The 18,007-nt window shown below is 34.5% G+C and overlaps 1 protein-coding gene across 2 annotated transcripts in view; it reads left to right on the top strand.

The window, feature by feature from the left end:
- ZNF280D (zinc finger protein 280D) overlaps nt 1-18,007 on the top strand; it is a 133,829-nt gene that overhangs the window by 64,177 nt on the left and 51,645 nt on the right. For both annotated transcript variants that reach the window (XM_080808783.1, XM_080808784.1), the window contains 5 exons: nt 96-196; nt 1,301-1,447; nt 7,554-7,688; nt 9,505-9,812; nt 10,283-10,423. In XM_080808783.1, coding sequence (XP_080664909.1) covers nt 96-196; nt 1,301-1,447; nt 7,554-7,688; nt 9,505-9,812; nt 10,283-10,423 — 832 coding nt within the window. The remainder of the gene's footprint in view (nt 1-95; nt 197-1,300; nt 1,448-7,553; nt 7,689-9,504; nt 9,813-10,282; nt 10,424-18,007) is intronic.

Genomic DNA, 18,007 nt, shown 5'->3' with positions numbered 1-18,007 from the left:
TAGTTACAGTTATATAACATAATTTGATATTTGTGTGTGTGTGTGTATGTCTGTATCTTAAAATGGTGTAATGTGTTTTTCCTCCCCACTTTTAGCCATTTGCAAAATCTGTGAATTATCATTTGAAACGGAGCATATTCTTTTACAACATATGAAGGACAATCATAAGCCTGGGGAAATGCCATATATTTGCCAGGTACACACATATTTTATTGCTTACTTAGTGTTTGTTTGGTTTGGTTGTTTCTGTTGTCTTGATTTTCAGATTTAAACCTAGTGGGGCCCAGAGGCCAGCCAATTTTTACTGTAAAGTACCAGATATAAAGCTCCTCAGGCTTTGAGGGTCATATAGTCTGTGTTGCAAAGATCAACTCTGCCATTGTAGCACAAAGGCTGCCATAGACAACAAGTAAATGAATGTGATCCAGCTCTGTGTTTATTTATTTAAACTCTATCTATGCACTAATGATGTACTGTATAGTGTCTAACAAAACATAATAAGAATTTAAAAAAAATATCTATGGACACTGGAATCTGAATTTCACATAATTTTCAAGAGCCATGAAATATATTCTTTTATTTTCCTAACCATTTAGATAAAATTGGTTACTAAAATTAAAATTCCTCTTGTAAACTATTTATTAATAAAAAAGAACTTTGGCATAACTCATGTATTATCTGTGGGATCAGCAGAGAGTTGAAATTGGCCCATAGGCCATTTTATACCTACCCATGATTGGACAAAGAAAAGCCCCGTGACAGTAAGACAAGCATAGGGACTTATTTTATCATATAGAGGAGAATGTAGGCGTACAAGGGAAGTACGAAATGCTTTTAGTTACAGAGAACCCTACCAAATGCTTTGGGATTAGCATTTTTTCGGAATTTGAAGAAGAAATAGAAAAAGAAGATAAAAATACATTGCAATGCCATAGCTTGGAGGCCATTTATAATCTAAAGGAAGGTGCTGTTTTATGACAAAAGAAAGAAAACTTTACAGAACAAGAGTTGTTAAAGCATGAAAATTCAAGTTAAGATGGGTGTGGTAAATAAAAAGATCTAATAAAAAGAAGGGAGCCTAGTTATGTTTTGGGAAGTATCCCTCAACTTTGACAGATAACTTTTCTGTCTCAAAGATTATCTTTTGGTGCTTACATTAATGAGATTCTTGGTTATGTAGGTATCAGAGCTGAATGAGAAATAGTTGATGTTCTTCTAAACAAATGATGTTATTATTGTTACTTTGTAATTGCGTATCATTATAGATTTTCAAGTTAAACTAAACTTTCTTTATTTGTAGGTTTGCAATTACAGATCATCATCATTTTCTGATGTAGAAACTCATTTTAGAACATCCCATGAAAACACTAAGAACTTGCTATGTCCATTTTGCCTCAAAGTTATTAAAATTGCAACACCCTACATGCATCATTATATGAAGCATCAGGTGAGATTTACCAGTTCTTATTTGTTCATGTTATTTTAGCAAAAAGATTGTTACTTAGGACACTAGTTAGATTTGTTCTGGAAAGGAAGCAAGATTTTCCAAATGACATGATTAATTTGGAATTTATGCTGAATTACTTATAAAACTTCCACTTCTTTTCCTTGCTTCCTTTCTGGTGATATTGTGGCTCGCAAGTGAAAATTCTGAAAGATAGCTAGAAATTGGAAGCCTAGGATTGAAGGGGAAAAGGGCAGATGAGTGGAATACCCATAAAATTGGATATTCAGGGTCCAAGAGTGGGCATGGGAATGATTTTAAAGGTAGTTATCAGGGTAAAGGTGAGCTTGAACTAATAGGAAAAGATTGAGGACTCATAATCTTGTTTTCCTTCCAACCTGATTTCCACTTTTTATCCCCTTTATGATGAGAATAAATGTTGTTATCTTTGACCAGACGTGGTCTTTTATAGCTGCCAGTGATAAAGGAAACAGTAATGACACTTACTGCTTGGTATATGAACTCTGCCAAAGAACTGTATTTAGGTCATCACCTATTTTGTGGATGAATTCTGCTAGTTTTGCTATATAAATTTTTGCACTTACGTTATATTATTATATTATATTGAACCAGTATTAGCACTTAACACTCTTCTCTTGAATTCTGATGTTATGCTTACTGTTCTTTTCCTGAAGCGATTAAACCATCCTTTGTTTGGTCTGAAAACTTTTATGTAACACTGATCCTATTCTTAAGTGTGCTTGAAAGAGCAACAACAGTGTTTTGTTTTGTTTTTTAAAGACTTTATTTTTTCAGAGAGAGGGAGAAAGAGCACAAGTAGGCAGAGTGGCAGGCAGAGGGAGAGGGAGAAGCAGGCTCTCTGCTGAGCAGGGAGCCCCATGTGGGGTTCGATCCCAGGAACCTGGGATCATGACCTAAGCCGAAGGCAGCCGCTTAACCAGTTGAGCCACGCAGGCGCCCCTCAACAACAGTGTCTTTGCCAAAATCAGAAGTCACTGGATTTACGGAATCTGATGATGTAATCAAGTTTTGCCTCCTCCCTAATCAGCTCATTGCCCTTTTTTTATTATTGATGAAATTGGCATGCTGATTGGTGCTCACTTTGCTTTCAGTTCTAATCATTCGATTATCATGAAATCAGGTTGTGGTTTTTAACTTGGAAAGATCATAAAAGTAGAATTTCCAAGTGAAATTTTTTTTACATTTTTATTTAAATTCTAGTTAGTTAACATAAAGTGTAATAGTAGTTTTCAGTGTAGAATTTTATGACTCAACACTTATATAAAATACCCAGTGTTCATTACAAGTGCCCTCCTTTATTCCCATTACTATCTAATCCATCCTCCTGGGCACCTCCCCTCCTGTAACCATCAGTTTGTTCTCTACAGTTAGGGGTCTGATTCTTGGTTTGCCTCTCTTTCCCCCACCACCTCTATGTTTGCTTGTTTTGTTTCTTAAATTCTACATATGAATGAATCATATAGTAGTTGTCTTTCTCTGACTTATTTCAGTTAGCATAATATTCTGTAGTTCTATCTGTGTCACTACAAATGGCAGAATTTCATTCTTTTTTATAACTAATATTCCATTGTGGGTGTGTAAAATGTATATGTATATATACATTTATAAAATATATTGTCCAAGTGAATATCCAAGGGAATTTTTTTATCCAATTTTATCCTCTTTATCCAAGTGAATTTAATATCTCCTATGTTGCGATGAGATGTTGGGATGATACTCATCTTTGAGAAGTTCTGGCAAAATCTTTCTATTTTAGGTTTCCCCAACAGTGTTCCATCAGGTGTTAATAGATGTTTCCCCCCAAATGGTTACTAGAAAAGAAAGAAATTTGGTAAATACTTACAATATCAAACAGTTTTGCTTGTCTGTTTTTTAAAACAGGACTTCTCAGAGCTTTTAATATGCTAATGAGTATTGTAAATCTCCAAGCAACAGGTATAGTGCTTATTAGTTCCCAAATTTTTTTTGGCCCTTGAGCCCTTTATTTGCATAATAGATATTAACATTTTTTGAGAAATAGAGTTCTGGAAACCCTATTCTTGGTACTCTTTATTTCATCTTTGGGCTTAAATTTGAATGGGAGAATGAGATATAAAATGGTAGTGCTGTTTCATTATGGATCTTTTATCATAATTTTCCCCACGTGCTTTCCTAAGCTCCAGAGTGAGATGTAGAAATGGGAAGAATGATAATTATGAGAGAGATGTGTGGACCCACTATGTGGGCTATGTGATTTATAAGGTTTTTATACACTGAGTTTTATGTCTTGTCTTGCCATTGTTCCCAATTTTTCTTTTTTTTATATGGAATATTTAGGAAGGTAAGCAGCTAGAGTAAAGGGAGGGGAATCTATTCATAAGGATCATCATCATCCTTCAAGATATTTACAGTTTGCGTAATTATTTTTGAAGACTGGAACACCATAGCTGAGTAGGACTATAAACTTGTAGTTGAGATTACATCATTAGTGTGGTATTAGACAATAAGAATTGTTGATTCTATGGCTCATTTTATTGTCTTCAAAAACTTTGGTTGTAACTTTCTTTTAAGAAGCTGTATTAAGGGCTCAGTGGGTTAAAGCCTCTGCCTTCAGCTCGGCCCATGATCCCAGGGTCCTGGGATCGAGCCCTAAGTCGGGCTCTCTGTTCGGCAGGGAACCTGCTTCTTCCTCTCTCTCTGCCTGCCTCTCTGCCTGCTTGTGATCTCTGTCTGTCAAATAAATAAATAAATAATTAAAAAAAAAAAAAAGGCTGTATTAAGTCTGAGGTGATTTTAGAGTTAACAATCCTTGTATGACTTTTAAGAAAGAATAAAAGTGATTTCAGATGTGTAAGATATGTTCATTAGATCTTTAGTAAGAATGTTAAGCAGTTAACATATGAAGTCACTTACCTTATGGCAGCAGCAGGTGCTTTACAAGCATTATCATCTTCACAATCACCATGTGTGTGTCATTATTTCTAACTTTTAGGTGAGTCAAAGTTTTAGAGAAAGCAACTTGCTCGGTGTCCTACTACCTAATAAAGAGCAGAATTAAAATTTGACTTCAGAGCCCAGGCTTTTACTGCTTTACCACAGACCCAGATTTCACATTGACATTAGGTCTAAGGGCAAAAATTACATATAGTGAGAATTAACTCTTAAATCCCTCAAGTCTCCCCAACTGTGTGCTATATGTATCAAAAAAGTACAAAACAGATCATTAGTCCTCTAGCCTTGGAGAGATCACTGTTTCATTGACTGAACATGATGTTATTTTAAAATGTACTGTTTATTACTTTTATTGCTTTGAAATGCATTCATACACAAGAGACATGTGCAAGACTTGTGTCCAACTAAGAGAATAGAGGATTAATTAGTCTATCTCATGACTGGACAAATGTTCATTGAATGGAATGGCAGACGTTTTGAACTAGTTAAATTGTACCTGCTTCTCATTTGTACTTTCTTTTTTTTTTTTTTTTTTAAAGATTTTATTTATTTATTTGACAGACAGAGATGACAGAGAGGCAGGCAGAGGGGTGGGGGGGAAGCAGGCTCCCTGCTGAGCAGAGAGCCTGATGTGGGGCTCAATCCCAGGACCCTGGGATCATGACCTGAGCCGAAGGCAGAGGCTTTAACCCACTGAGCCACCCAGGTGCCCCTCATTTGTACTTTCTTTATCAGTCTCTTGCTTTCTGCCTCACAGTCCAGTTATTTAACAAATATTTATTGCGTGCCTTACTGTGTGCCAGGGGCTGTTTTGGGTATTATATTAGCAGTAAATAAAACAAAGTTTATGCCTTCTGGAATTTGAATTATAGTAGAGGAAGATAAATATATGTGTACTTATGTTTGAATGTATATGCTTGCTCGCTGGTAATAGTACTGTGGAAGGAAAATGTGGAGGGTAGAGAGTACCAGGGAGGTGTTGGGAGTGGAGAAACGGTTGCTTGTTATGTATGTGGTGTGGTAAAACAGGAGCCTCTCTGAAGGAAATAAGGAATAAGCCATGTGGAAATCTGGGAAGAGAAATATTCTGTAGACATTGAAGTAAATATATACATGGGGCACTCAAAGAACAGTGGAGAGACCAGTTGTGGCTAGAGCGAGTAAACTAATAAGAGGTAAACTAGTAGGAGATAAGCTTGTAGTGATAAAGTACAGGCCAGTTTATGCAGAGCCTTGTAAACCAGGAACAGGGCTTTGGAAAACTATCAGAGCATTTAAGTGTCTGAACAATCTGCCATGTTTTAAGATCATTGGCACCTATGGGGAGAATAGACCACATGGAGGAAAGAACATGACAGGAAGAATATAGGAGTCCAGGTGAGTGGCTTGGACCAGTATGGCAGCAGTAGTAGGTAATGAGGAGTAGAAAGATTATGAAAGTTCCCAAAGGTAGAGCTGACAGGTTTTATTAATAGGTTGGATATCAGGTGAGCTACCAAGTGTTTGTCCGAAGCAGCTACAAGAATGGAATTTCTGTATACTGTCATAGGAGGAAAACTGAGAAAACAGATTTGGGGGGGACAGGGAGGTAGGAGAAAATCCAGAATTCAGTTTTGTCCCTGTTGATTTGAGAGGCATATTAGTGCTTAGGTAGTGATGTCAAGTAGACAGATGGATAGATTGTATTTAAAGCCATGAAACTGGATGAGGTAACCTGGGGAGTGATTATAGATAGAGAAAAGGTTTCTGGGAATTGGATTCTGGAGAACTTTCTTTCTGTTCTGTGCCTTAGTGTCTGTTTCTTAGCCAAGTTTTCTCTTTTTCTGCCTATTCCCTCAGCACATATAAGTGAATTTTTAAAAATTGCCTGTATCTATGATACAATCCAATGCACCACCCTTCTAAAATAGTCTTAAGATGCAACTAGAATAGTAATACAAACCCATTATATTTATACATTGCTTTGAATTTTGTAAAGAGCTTTGATTTATGAAATGCCTGCTGTATGCTAGTAACTGCCAGGTACTTCTCAGTATATTACCTTGTTCGAATTTTATAAATGGTTGAGTGTATTTAAATGGAAATAGTGATGTATTTGGCAGAATGTAACTTTTGAGAAAACATTCTTTTGTATTTATGTTTTGTTTAAGTATGTGTGTATATATATGTACATACATATATCATTTCTTAATGAGAGCATATGAATAAGATTGTAGATGCTATTATATAGTAGAAAGAAAACTGGATCAAGAGTCGGCAGTGCCAGTAACTAGTTATGGGGGAATGATTTAGATTTTTCTTGAGTCTTGTTTTCCAGCTATAGAATAATAGCAGGATTGGGTTTAAAGAGGGACTCACACAAGGGATCTTAATCAGTAAATAGATTAGCAGTAGTTGTCTGATTTATGTCTCCATATCAACACTGTTCAATGTTCATGTGGCTATTGAAGTTAAAATTACTTAAAGTCAAATAAAATAAAAAAATCTGTTCCTGTGTTGCACTTAGCACATTTCAGGTGCCCAATAACCTATGTGGCTAGAGGCTACCATATTGGACAGTGTAGCTGTAGAACATTTTCATTATTGCAGAAAGTTACATTAGACAGCACTTCTTTATACAACCATTTCTGTAACAACCTTTTTTGAAATGTCTGGTTAAATATTAGAATTTATTTTACTAGCCTGTCAACCAACTGGAAATAGCAAAAATTAAAAAGAATTTACTTTTTTCCAGGATAAAAATGTAGTATAGCTCTTTTTAACCATATCATGTGTCTAAACACTTTAAAATGACAATTAGATGAGCTTTCACACCACTGTTGAGAGAACTTTCATTGGAACCTACAGATACAATGAATCTTGGAACACTGAAAAAATAAAATTTAAAAAAAAAAGAACCTACAGATAACAACTTTTATGTTCAGTTTCTGTATAGGAATAGACATTTTTGAAACCCAAATACTACTGCAGAGTATGTAAAAAATGAAATAATATTTTGCTGTTATTTATATGGGTGATATAAAGTACTAGTTTTAAAATTATTTAGGTATCATTAAAATGAAATCAGAGCAGTTTAAGGACACAATATTTGTGGTTGTAGAAATTATTTTTTCTCCCTTTTTCTGTTTTTAAACAGAAAAAAGGAATACATCGTTGTACAAAATGCAGACTGCAGTTTTTGACATGCAAAGAGAAAATGGATCATAAAACTCAACATCATAGAACATTTATAAAACCTAAACAACTGGAAGGGTTGCCTCCTGGAACAAAAGTGAGTTTAAATGTGTTGTATTTTAACATTTTGTATGATAATAGAAATTAACTCCTGCCTTCTTTTGTTTATTGGGACAATACTTTAAAAAATGATGCCTGATTTTTAGTAAGCCTTTAATTATAGGTTTTGTCATTCCTATATCTAGAAAAAATAACCTTCTGACCATTGTTTTATGGTCAATGGTGTGTGCTGTGCTAAAGTGATACTCCTTTGTAAAAAGTGCAACTAGATTAACTATTCCCTGGGTCGGTGGGTTGTGTCAATATTATATAGGCTGTGTTTGAGCTATTCCAGTTGGCCGTGTATATGTTGGTTTTATCTGCTAAACTATAAGATGCTTGAGATTGGGACTCATGTTTTATCTTTGTGTCCTCAGCATCTGGTATAGTGCCTTGAGTGCCATAGGTTCTCAAATATTTATTGCAGTTATTACTGAGTCTGCTTTCAGAGAAGCAAGTTCTGCTGCTGGATAGCATTATGTTTTAAGTGAGCAAACAACATGTCTGACTGCATACTGATGATTGTAATTTACTTTTCCCTTTTTGCCTTATATACCTCTGTTTTCTCTGACTTCTTTATATACAGTCAGCTCTTGAATATTTGCTCCAGTGGAGGGAAACAGAGGCATGGATAATCCAAAGTGAAATAATCCCCAAAACATTTATATTTGGCTTTGGGTACTTACCTTTGAATGTGGGTATGTCTGTTATTTGAATTAACTAAAACAATATAAAGCCATGCTCTGAAGACCTAGAGCAAGAGAAGCTATCCAGCATCCTTCCCTGCAGTCCATTCATTCCATGCTGGGACTAGACATGCAGAACACTAATGTAAGCAGTGCAGTCCTCTCTCATATTTTCCCTTATTAATAATAGTAGTAATAATATTAATAATGATACTAAATGTTTTATAGCACCTTAGAATAAGGCTTTTGGTATGCTTTTTCATACATTCTATTATTTAATTCATACAGCAATCCAGTGAGGAAGGCAAGACAGTTATTGCCCCATATTATAGATAAAGAAGAAAAAAAGTTACTTATTCAAGGTCACATGGCTAGGAAGGCATGGTATGAGATTTAAACTCAAGTCTTTTGATTCCTAGCTTTTGAGTGATACCAAAACACATGTATTCCATAGGACAAATACATGGGAGAGGTATAGTTTAATGATTAATGAGAATGTTGGTAGGCAATTGTTTTTCATTTTTTCAACCAAAAAATACAATTTCTGAATACTAAATGATAAACTTTATATTAGTTCTCTTTAAGGAAATTCTAAATATTATTAAACTCTCCATCAGTATAATGAATTGATTGATGTAACCTCTCCCATAACCTATGTATACATAAATCCTGCCTAATGAGCCCCTGGAAAGAGGAGGTCATGTTTTCTCTAGATCTTTTTGTTTTATAGTTTTTGAGGGGTAATGCAGGCCTTTCTAGAATTATTTTTTGGGCTCTGAGATTTAAATTTTGATCTCTGTGAATTATTTGAGTTATATCAGAGCATAAAAATAGCTATGGAATGTGCTCTTTTAATAGTCATAATTTGCATTAACTCCTAATTATATATTAATAACTGTTAACATGACTGATATCAATACAAAAAATGTAATATTACAAGTGAATAAATATCAAGTTTAATTTCATATAATTGGGATGAACATTTAGAATAAATGGAAGACTTATCCAATTATAGTTTATACTTGCCCTTTCCAAATACTTGATGTTTAACTTTTTGTTATACAGTGATATTTCAATACTAATGCCATGATTAATTTTCTAAAGCAAACATTATCTCCATTTTTGTAGGTTACTATTCGAGCTTCAGTTGGACCGCTTCAGTCAGGATCTTCAACTACACCTTCCATTAGTGCAAGCACTTCTACCCTTCAGCTCTCACCTCCAAGGACTAAAAATATAACTGCTAAAAGTCCCACAAAATCTAACACAAACAAACCTAATCCAACTAAATCCAATACAAGTAAACCTAATGCAAGTAAGCCTAATGGAAGTAAATCTAAATATAAATCAAAAATCTCTAATATGCAAAAGAAACAAAGCACATTGGCTAGTAGCAATAAAAAAAGTAAAGTCAATACAGCATTGAGGAACTTAAGGTAATCTTTTATTCCTCATATATAACACTAATTTAATCTTAAGTATAAAAACTTTATTTAATATAAATTTACCCTATTACACAACTCTCTTGTACATTTATATACTATCACTATGACATAAAGGCCAAGCAAATAATAAAAAGGTATTTTCTTACAATTATTGGACAGTACTTGAATTATTTTTTTTATAATATTCATTTATTATACTGGTATTATTATGTGTTGTGCTTGTATCTTGTGATGTTTGTATTGCTTAATTTAATCCCTTTTATGCCAATGGAAAACACTGATTTACGTTAGATTGTTTACACTTACTCTAACTGTTATTCCATAACAGATTTTCAAATTATAACTGTTTAAGCATGTTCATTTAAACATCTTGTCCTTAATTAACAGAATATTAATAAGGCCCTTCCTTATTATTTTTGTCTTAAAATGTATTTTTATCATTTTCTTTATATCTCCATAAGGTATCGTCGGGGAATTCACAAGTGCATTGAGTGTTGTTCCGAAATAAAAGATTTTGCAAATCACTTTCCTACGTATGTCCATTGTAGTTTTTGCAGATACAACACTAGCTGTAGCAAAGCCTATGTAAATCATATGATGAGGTAAGATGAGTTAAACATCTGTAATTACCAATTAAAATTGTAGTTCAGAAAGTTTGTTTTAAAACAGTTATCCTTTTAGAGCGCCTGGGTGGCTCAGTTGGTTGAGCGACTGCCTTCGGCTCAGGTCATGATCCCGGACTTCGGGATCGAGTCCCGCATCGGGCTCCCAGCTCCTTGGGGAGTCTGCTTCTCCCTCTGACCTTCTCCTCTCTCATGCTCTTCTCACTCATTCTCTCTCAAATAAATAAATAAAATCTTAAAAAAACAAAACAAAACAAAAAAACAGTTATCCTTTTGGAAGCCAGTTTTTCTCTTTAAGGAACTAAATGTCTAGTTATAGTGAACTTTTTAGAATAATGCCTGGTACTATTTTTCCAGCATCATAACTCATAAAATTATTGGAACTAAGATTATAAGAATAGTTAGACTAAGAAATTAGGATAGGTTTGTTAGGGAAATGGTTTCTCTATGGGTATTTTTTTTCTATAGAATTTTTTAAATGGTCATTTTCAAGTATAGAAAATCAAGTGTTTTAAATATATTTGCCAAACAAATACATTTAATCTCATGAATATTATTCTTTTCAAAGCAGTTACTTTGAGAGACTCTAGGATTTTTAGTGATGTTAGGAACTGTATTAGGTCTGGTTTTTTCTCTTTCTGTAAGCCATTGTCTCTGTCCATCTATCCATCAAACCATTTCTCCTTCAGTGGAATGAGAGACTATTCCAGTCATTAGGCCACTGTTGGCATTCTTTTTTGAAATTCACTCGACTTAGGTTATTTGAGTACCTAATATTTCCTTTATGCAGAGAAAACCTTCACAGCCCACTTTGCTTTCATTTGTATTTCATTAATAGAGGCATCCCTTAGGATGGATTTTTATTTTCTTAAAAATAACCAAAAATTGTTTAGATATAGAGCAGTTACGTTGATTATGCAAAGTGAGGTTGTTCCTTTTTTTTTTAAGTTAGAAATTGAAGTATAAAAGTTATTTTCTTACAGATCATAAAATGACCTCTATGTTACTTTCTGGTCACTTATCAGCTATGATTTTCAAGGATTTGCCCACCTTTCTTGATGGCTTATCACCTCTCTCATTTGTTATTTCCCCCTTATTAGCCTGACCTCAGGAACTTGGACTTCTTCAGTGCCAGTGCTTCACATCAACCGTTAGGTTATTGTAGCCCCCCCTTTAAAAAATTTTTTTTTTATTGTGTTATGTTAGTCACCATACAGTCCTTCATTAGTTTTTGATGTACTGTTCCATGATTCATTGTTTCTGTGTAACACCCAGGGCTCCATGCAATACATGCCCTCCTTAACACCCATCTTTATACGCCCTTTCTTATGCCACAGTACCATTTTTAATCTCATCATACACACTTTCATTTCTTTTCAATTCCCATTACCCTGTAGGGGTAACTCCTTTTGAGTTTTTAGGACTTTGACTCCTTTTTCCAGACCAGTAGCACCTATTTCACTTTATAGTCAACCTCACTCTCAGGGTCATCTGTTTTGGTTGCTGCTTTGTTTTTGTTCTAGAATCCTTTACATTTTTAGTCATTCTCACTTGGCATAAAACCCAACATGAGACTGGAACATCTTCCTCTCCTGAAGTTTATGCTCAGTTCTAGACTACTCAACCGGTGTTTGATTCAATCACGTCTGACTTTGTAGTTTTTAACTTTGACTGGGTCTTTTCTTTTTATTTTAAAATACTTCTTTATTTATTTTTTAATTTTTAATACTTCTTTTTTAAGGTTTTTAAAAATTTTTATCATAGTCAGTTAGCCAACATAAAGTACATCATTAGTTTTTGATGTAGTATTTTATCTACAATGTTTAGTTAAACTTCTCTCCAGTTCTCTGGAGATTTTATTGTAGTCTCTTAGCTGTTAACCTGGCCTCCTAAGAAGTACTCAGTTGGAAGTCATCCTTTTAAATAATCTTTAAAACGTCAAATGTTTTTCTTGTTACTTTTATTCCAGACATTGATCTCAGAAATCAAATATGTTCCACTTCTCCAAAGCTAACCCTGGCCGTGGTCTCCTCTAGTTCTTACATAGTCTTACTCAGTTAACTTGCAACTTCAATCTTCTCTCTCCCAGGTTCCTTCTGCTTATAAACATTTTCAGGTAATTTTTTAAGACGAGGGAAATTTATCCCTACTTTCTACTGTCCTTATTTTTTGTCTTCCTTTTACCGTGAGTGTTTGTAATGGGGCACCTGGGAGGCTAACTTGGCTAAGTGTCTGGTTCTTAATGTCAGCTTAGGACTCAGTCTGAGGACCTCAGTCTGAGTTTAGCTCTGTGTTGGGCTCTATGCTAGGCATGGAGCCTACTTAAAAAAAAAAACAAAAAACAAAAACATGTTTACTAGCTTATTTGTGATTCATTTCTCTCTACCTTTTGAATATCATCCCCATCTACCAATTAACAGTGCTCCTTTAAAGATTATTTATCACCATGTTTATTCACTTTTTTTTGCTCTTACTACTCCATGACTTCTTTAGAGTATTTGAAGTTGTCCTCACTCACTTGTGAAAGTCTCCTCTTTAGCTTCTATTAAACTGTTACCACTATCTTTTCCTCCCTTTTTGGCTACTCTGTTTCTTTGCCTTTTCTTCCTTTAACTCATCTTGCTTCTTTACATTTCCTTTTTTTTTTTTTTTTTTTGGTAACTCAACTACTGTCACTTTTATCTTTCAACTTTAAGTCTTCCAGTTTTAATCTTTAGTCTTCATGAGATCCAACTCTGTATTTCTAATTATTTTATATGTATTTTTACTTTTGACTTCACTAGGTTCTAAAAAGAACACAGATGAGCCAAACATTATCATCTGTCCAGAATTCACACAACGACCACCCAAATACTCTTTCAGGGCATCATTTCTGTGAATGTGGAACACCCGCTGGAAATAGTTTACTATCCCAAGTTTCTTAAGCCCATGGAGTTCTCTTGATCAGTCACTGTGCATTATGGTTTTCTGAGACTCCCCTTTGTGCCGTCTGCTACTCTGCTTCACTACTATTGCAGTGGTCTACACCTATATTTCATTCCTCTAAACCAGGCCGCAGGCATCCTTTCCCCCAATATATTGCTGTGTGGAATGTTTCTTCTTTCTGTGACAAATACATGGTTGCCTGCATGGGGCTTTAATTCTGCCCTTAATTTGTAGGGGGTCAAATAGGAAAATGTTTTCTGTTTTATTAAAGCAAGGGTCATTTCACCTTTCCCTCTCCCATTTATCATAGGCTTCCCACCTGTTCCACAGACCCTTCAAATCCATTCTATTCCAGAACATTGCCAATTAGCCCACCTCCCTCCATACCCTTTTTCCAATTCCCAGCGAGCCACAACCCTGATCTCCGTTGACTTCACACAGTGAGCTCCTACTCATTGTTAGCCTCTTAGGAACTGGAAGCTTCCATTGTCATTCTTAGGGTTTGGTAGGTCTCTTTCCCTTTTTATCTGCTGGTACACTTGCCTCCTTCACTGTCTTAGGTATTGTCCATTGAATGGCCACGATTATCTCTGCCTAGTGTGGATTCATATTATAGGTTGAGTTCTGTATGTATAGGAGCTTCATTTTCTCTTAAGGATGAGTACCTTGAATCTCAATCCTATACCATCTTTGTACTCTCAATCGGTCTCTTTCCCTCTGGTCTTTTTTTTTTTTTTTTTTGCCCCATCTCCATAAACTGACTACTCTTCCCCAGAATAAAGTTTATTGCAGAACTCCTTTTTAAAAAAGATTTCATTTATTTATTTGACAGACAGAGATCACAAGTAGGCAGAGAGGCAGGCAGAGAGAGAAGGAAGCAGGCTCCCCCCTTTTTTGGAGTGTCTGATCACCGCAGCCACTCACAGAGATTATTTTTCACTTTGAGCTGTTTCTGATTCACTTATTTTGCCTTTTATTATATTTGTTTGTGTCTGTATTATTTCCTTGAGAAGAAGGGGCTATTTATATTTGCCATGTCACCTAGCAAATTACAAATAGCAAGTCATTATTTGTAATTTTAAAGGGCTCTAAATAAAATCTTGAAAGAGGGTATTAAAAAAATCTTGATGCATTGGGACCTTTTTGGAATAAGACTTAAAGAAGAGCATTATTAAACATGTAATTTTAAGTGATTTTTTTAAAAAAGTAGTATTATTTGGATTTGGTTGTTTAAATTACTGCATCTTATTTACTTACAGCCTTCGGGTGGCAATAGAAGTCACCTGAAAAAAATGGAAACAAATTACCGTATAATATTGTTATTATTCCTCAATACGATGTATAAGAAAGGTTTTTCCTACATGTAATAGAATTAATTTAACAGACATAAGTATTTAATATCTCTTTTTCTAACTGCATTTACTATTTGCTAAGTAAGAAGTATGGCAAGCTGGTGGTGAAGAATCAGACAAATCTGGATTTGAATCCAAGCTTCACCACTTATTTATTACCTCTGTGACTTTTGGGCAAGTTACTTAACCTGACTCCCAGTTTCCTTTTCTCAAAAAGAAAGTCATTGTGATAATTACAAAATGTACTTAAAGTGCTTAACAAAATGATTTTTACTTAGGAGATATTCAAGTAATTATAGCTGTTATGATTTCTAAGTTTTCATTATTATGTATTGTGGATAAAGTACTTGCCTCTAATTTTCACAATTTAGTAGGAGAGATGATATTTACCTAGCTTAAAATAGTAAACAAATGACTGAGAGCACAGAGAAAGTAAGAATGAGTTCTTTAAACAGGAAATAAGGGGAGGTATTCTATAAATGACATTTCACAAAGACTTTGAAGGGTGTTTTAAAATTTTTCCAAGGAGAAAGAAAGCTGGTATAACAGTTTGTTCCTATACAATGGATAAGACAGAGCACTGAATTGATTTTTAGAAGATATGCTTGAGTTCATGATATATTTTGTATAGATTTATTTGCATTAAAGAATAGTCATTAGACGAACTGTTGGATTATTGTGATAGCATCATAACTGACATCCTATCTGCAGTCCCTCCCCTCAGCCCCCGCCCCAGTTCTTCCTTTCTTCTGATACTATAGTAGGCATGTCTGGTCAGGTCATTTTTGGCCTAAAATCCTTTGCCTTCCTAACATTAATAGTCATGAAGTTCAAATATTCTGGAGAGTATAAGACCTTACAATATTTAATTTTTGACCACTTTTTCAGCCCCTTTAGTGCTTATTTTCTTGAAAATCCCTCTGTATCTTGCTCTTTGCTTTGCTTTGCCTGGAGTAAGGCAGTAGAGTGACCTTCTTCTTCTTCTTTTTTTTTTTTTAATTAGCGTATAATGTATTATTTGCTTTGGGGGTACGGGTCTGTGAATCATCAGTCTTAACACAGCTCATAACATAGAGTGACCATCTTAACTGAAAGGAACTCCTGATTGCTAGTTGGCTTCTATTCCATTTACCTGCATTTTCCTTCATGCTGCCACAAAACTTTGTATGTGTCACTGTTAACATTTATCTTATGATTATTTATGAATATGTATTCATTCATTTTAAAAGCATTTATTAGGCATTTATTCTGTGCCAGCTGCTGTTGGACTTTTCCCTCTTCCCCCACTCACCCCTGGACCTTGACAGCTTGCCCTCTTTCTTTTTTGTATCTTCAACCTCTGGTATAATGTCTTAAACAGGAGGCATACCATCAATATTGTTGATGTTTGTTTCATCAGAAACAAAGTTGTTAATTGTACTGAATTAAGATTATTAAGAAAATATGGTCAAAGGGAGTTTTTCCTTCTGGTCTTACTGAGGTATAATTTATACACAATTAAATTAACCTATGTTTTGAGAATAGCTAAATGAGTTTTGATAATTATATACAGTCATATAACCAGATGGTGAATTTTTAAAACCTAAATTTTAACATGTTTTTACTGTATTGTTTTTAAAATCATAACCTTTTTTCTCTTTTTTAGATTTATATCTATATTGTTATTAATTTTATGCAGATCTAATAGGAAGTAGGAGAATTTTTTTCCTTCTTATTTGTGAGCCATAGAACCACTTTTTCCTTACTATAAGAATAATAATAAAAGGATGGAATTTGTATAGCAAATATAAATAAAGGGGTACTATAATTTTTTTTTTATAAACTGGGTTCAGACAACTGAATTTTAAAATACCAACATTTTTTTTTAAGATTTTATTTATTTATTTGAGAGAGAGAGAGAGCATGAGAAGGGGGAGGGTCAGAGGGAGAAGCAGACTCCCTGCCGAGTAGTGAGCCCAATGGGGGACTCGATCCTGGGACTCCAGGATCATGACCTGAACTGAAGGCAGTCGCTTAACCAACTGAGCCACCCAGGCTCCCCAAAATGCCAACATTTTAGTAAGTTACCAGTTGTAGGTAGAATAGAAGCCATCAAAAACCCTAAAATGTAATTTTTTTTCTCTCCTCTTACCAAAAAAACCAAAATAGTCTGTCTAAGGAAAAAGAAAAAATAGCTTTTAAAAGTAACTTTTTAAATCTCATTTAAAAAATAACTTCTTTTGGTTCACATTCTTTGGGTATCGTATGACAGTTCGGATAAAATCTTGGATTTATTCTTCTGGAAAAACAGTTATGGGCACAAATTTTTGCATGTAATTTCAGTGTTTCCTAATTCCTGATGTTCTCTTCTTAAAAAAACCTAATTATTATTTTTGTGATGTTGTCTTATATTTGTAAATTCCTTAATAGTATTTATCCCCAAATTGAAGAAATGACTGTTAGAAATCTTCTGAGGACACTTTCTGGGGATTATAGCTAGTCACAGTATTTATTTTCTCATACATAGGTGCTGTGTTGATGGTTACCTTGTATCTGAGAGTGACCGTTGACTTGGTGTGTTGGCTACTTTGAATCTGTCAGTGCAAACTAGGGCTACTGCTTCTCAATCTTTAGCTTGCCCTAAGAATTGCTGGAGAAACTTGTTAAAACATGTTCTGGTGGGCCCCACTGCCAGGGATTAATTCAGTTAGGTTTGTAGAGGGCACAAGACTTTGCATTTCTAAATAAGCTTCTAAGTAAGGCTGATGTTACTAGTCGGTGACTCCACTTTGAGTAATACTGTGCTAAATAAAGCTAATCCTGGGTTTCTAATACAGGAAAGCTTTCTTTACCAGATTTAAAAAGATATATGAAAGCTATTATCATTGGCTACAAAGTTTGGTTAGAGGTTCTCTGTTTTGTGTTTAGGGGAAGCATTATTTTAGCTCAAGAGTTCTGCTTTTGTTTGTTTTTTACAGAACCTCTACTAGTAATTGGAAAGAACTCTAAATATTCAGTTTTACAAATGGTAAACAGTGGCAATTAGCTGACGTACTATTTACTTCAAAGATCATTTGGATTTTACTCCCCTTCCCCCAACATAGGCATGTTAAGATTGGAAATGATTTTAAAAAAATGATGATTGGTAAAGATTCATGTTATTTGTAGAAGTTTGAAAGTGTCTTCAACTCTTCCTTAACAGATGAAAAAAATTAGTTTGATTTATTTTGCTTTTTAAGGAAAAATTTTAAGTGTTTCCTTTTTTATATAATGGTGAGGTACTGCTCTTATAAGAATATACTTTGAG

Source organism: Martes martes (assembly GCF_963455335.1).
Source record: "Martes martes genome assembly, chromosome: 7".
Taxonomy (NCBI): Eukaryota; Metazoa; Chordata; class Mammalia; order Carnivora; family Mustelidae; genus Martes; species Martes martes.
Note: the sequence above shows the minus strand (reverse complement) of the source record. Positions and strands in the feature narration are given on the sequence as shown.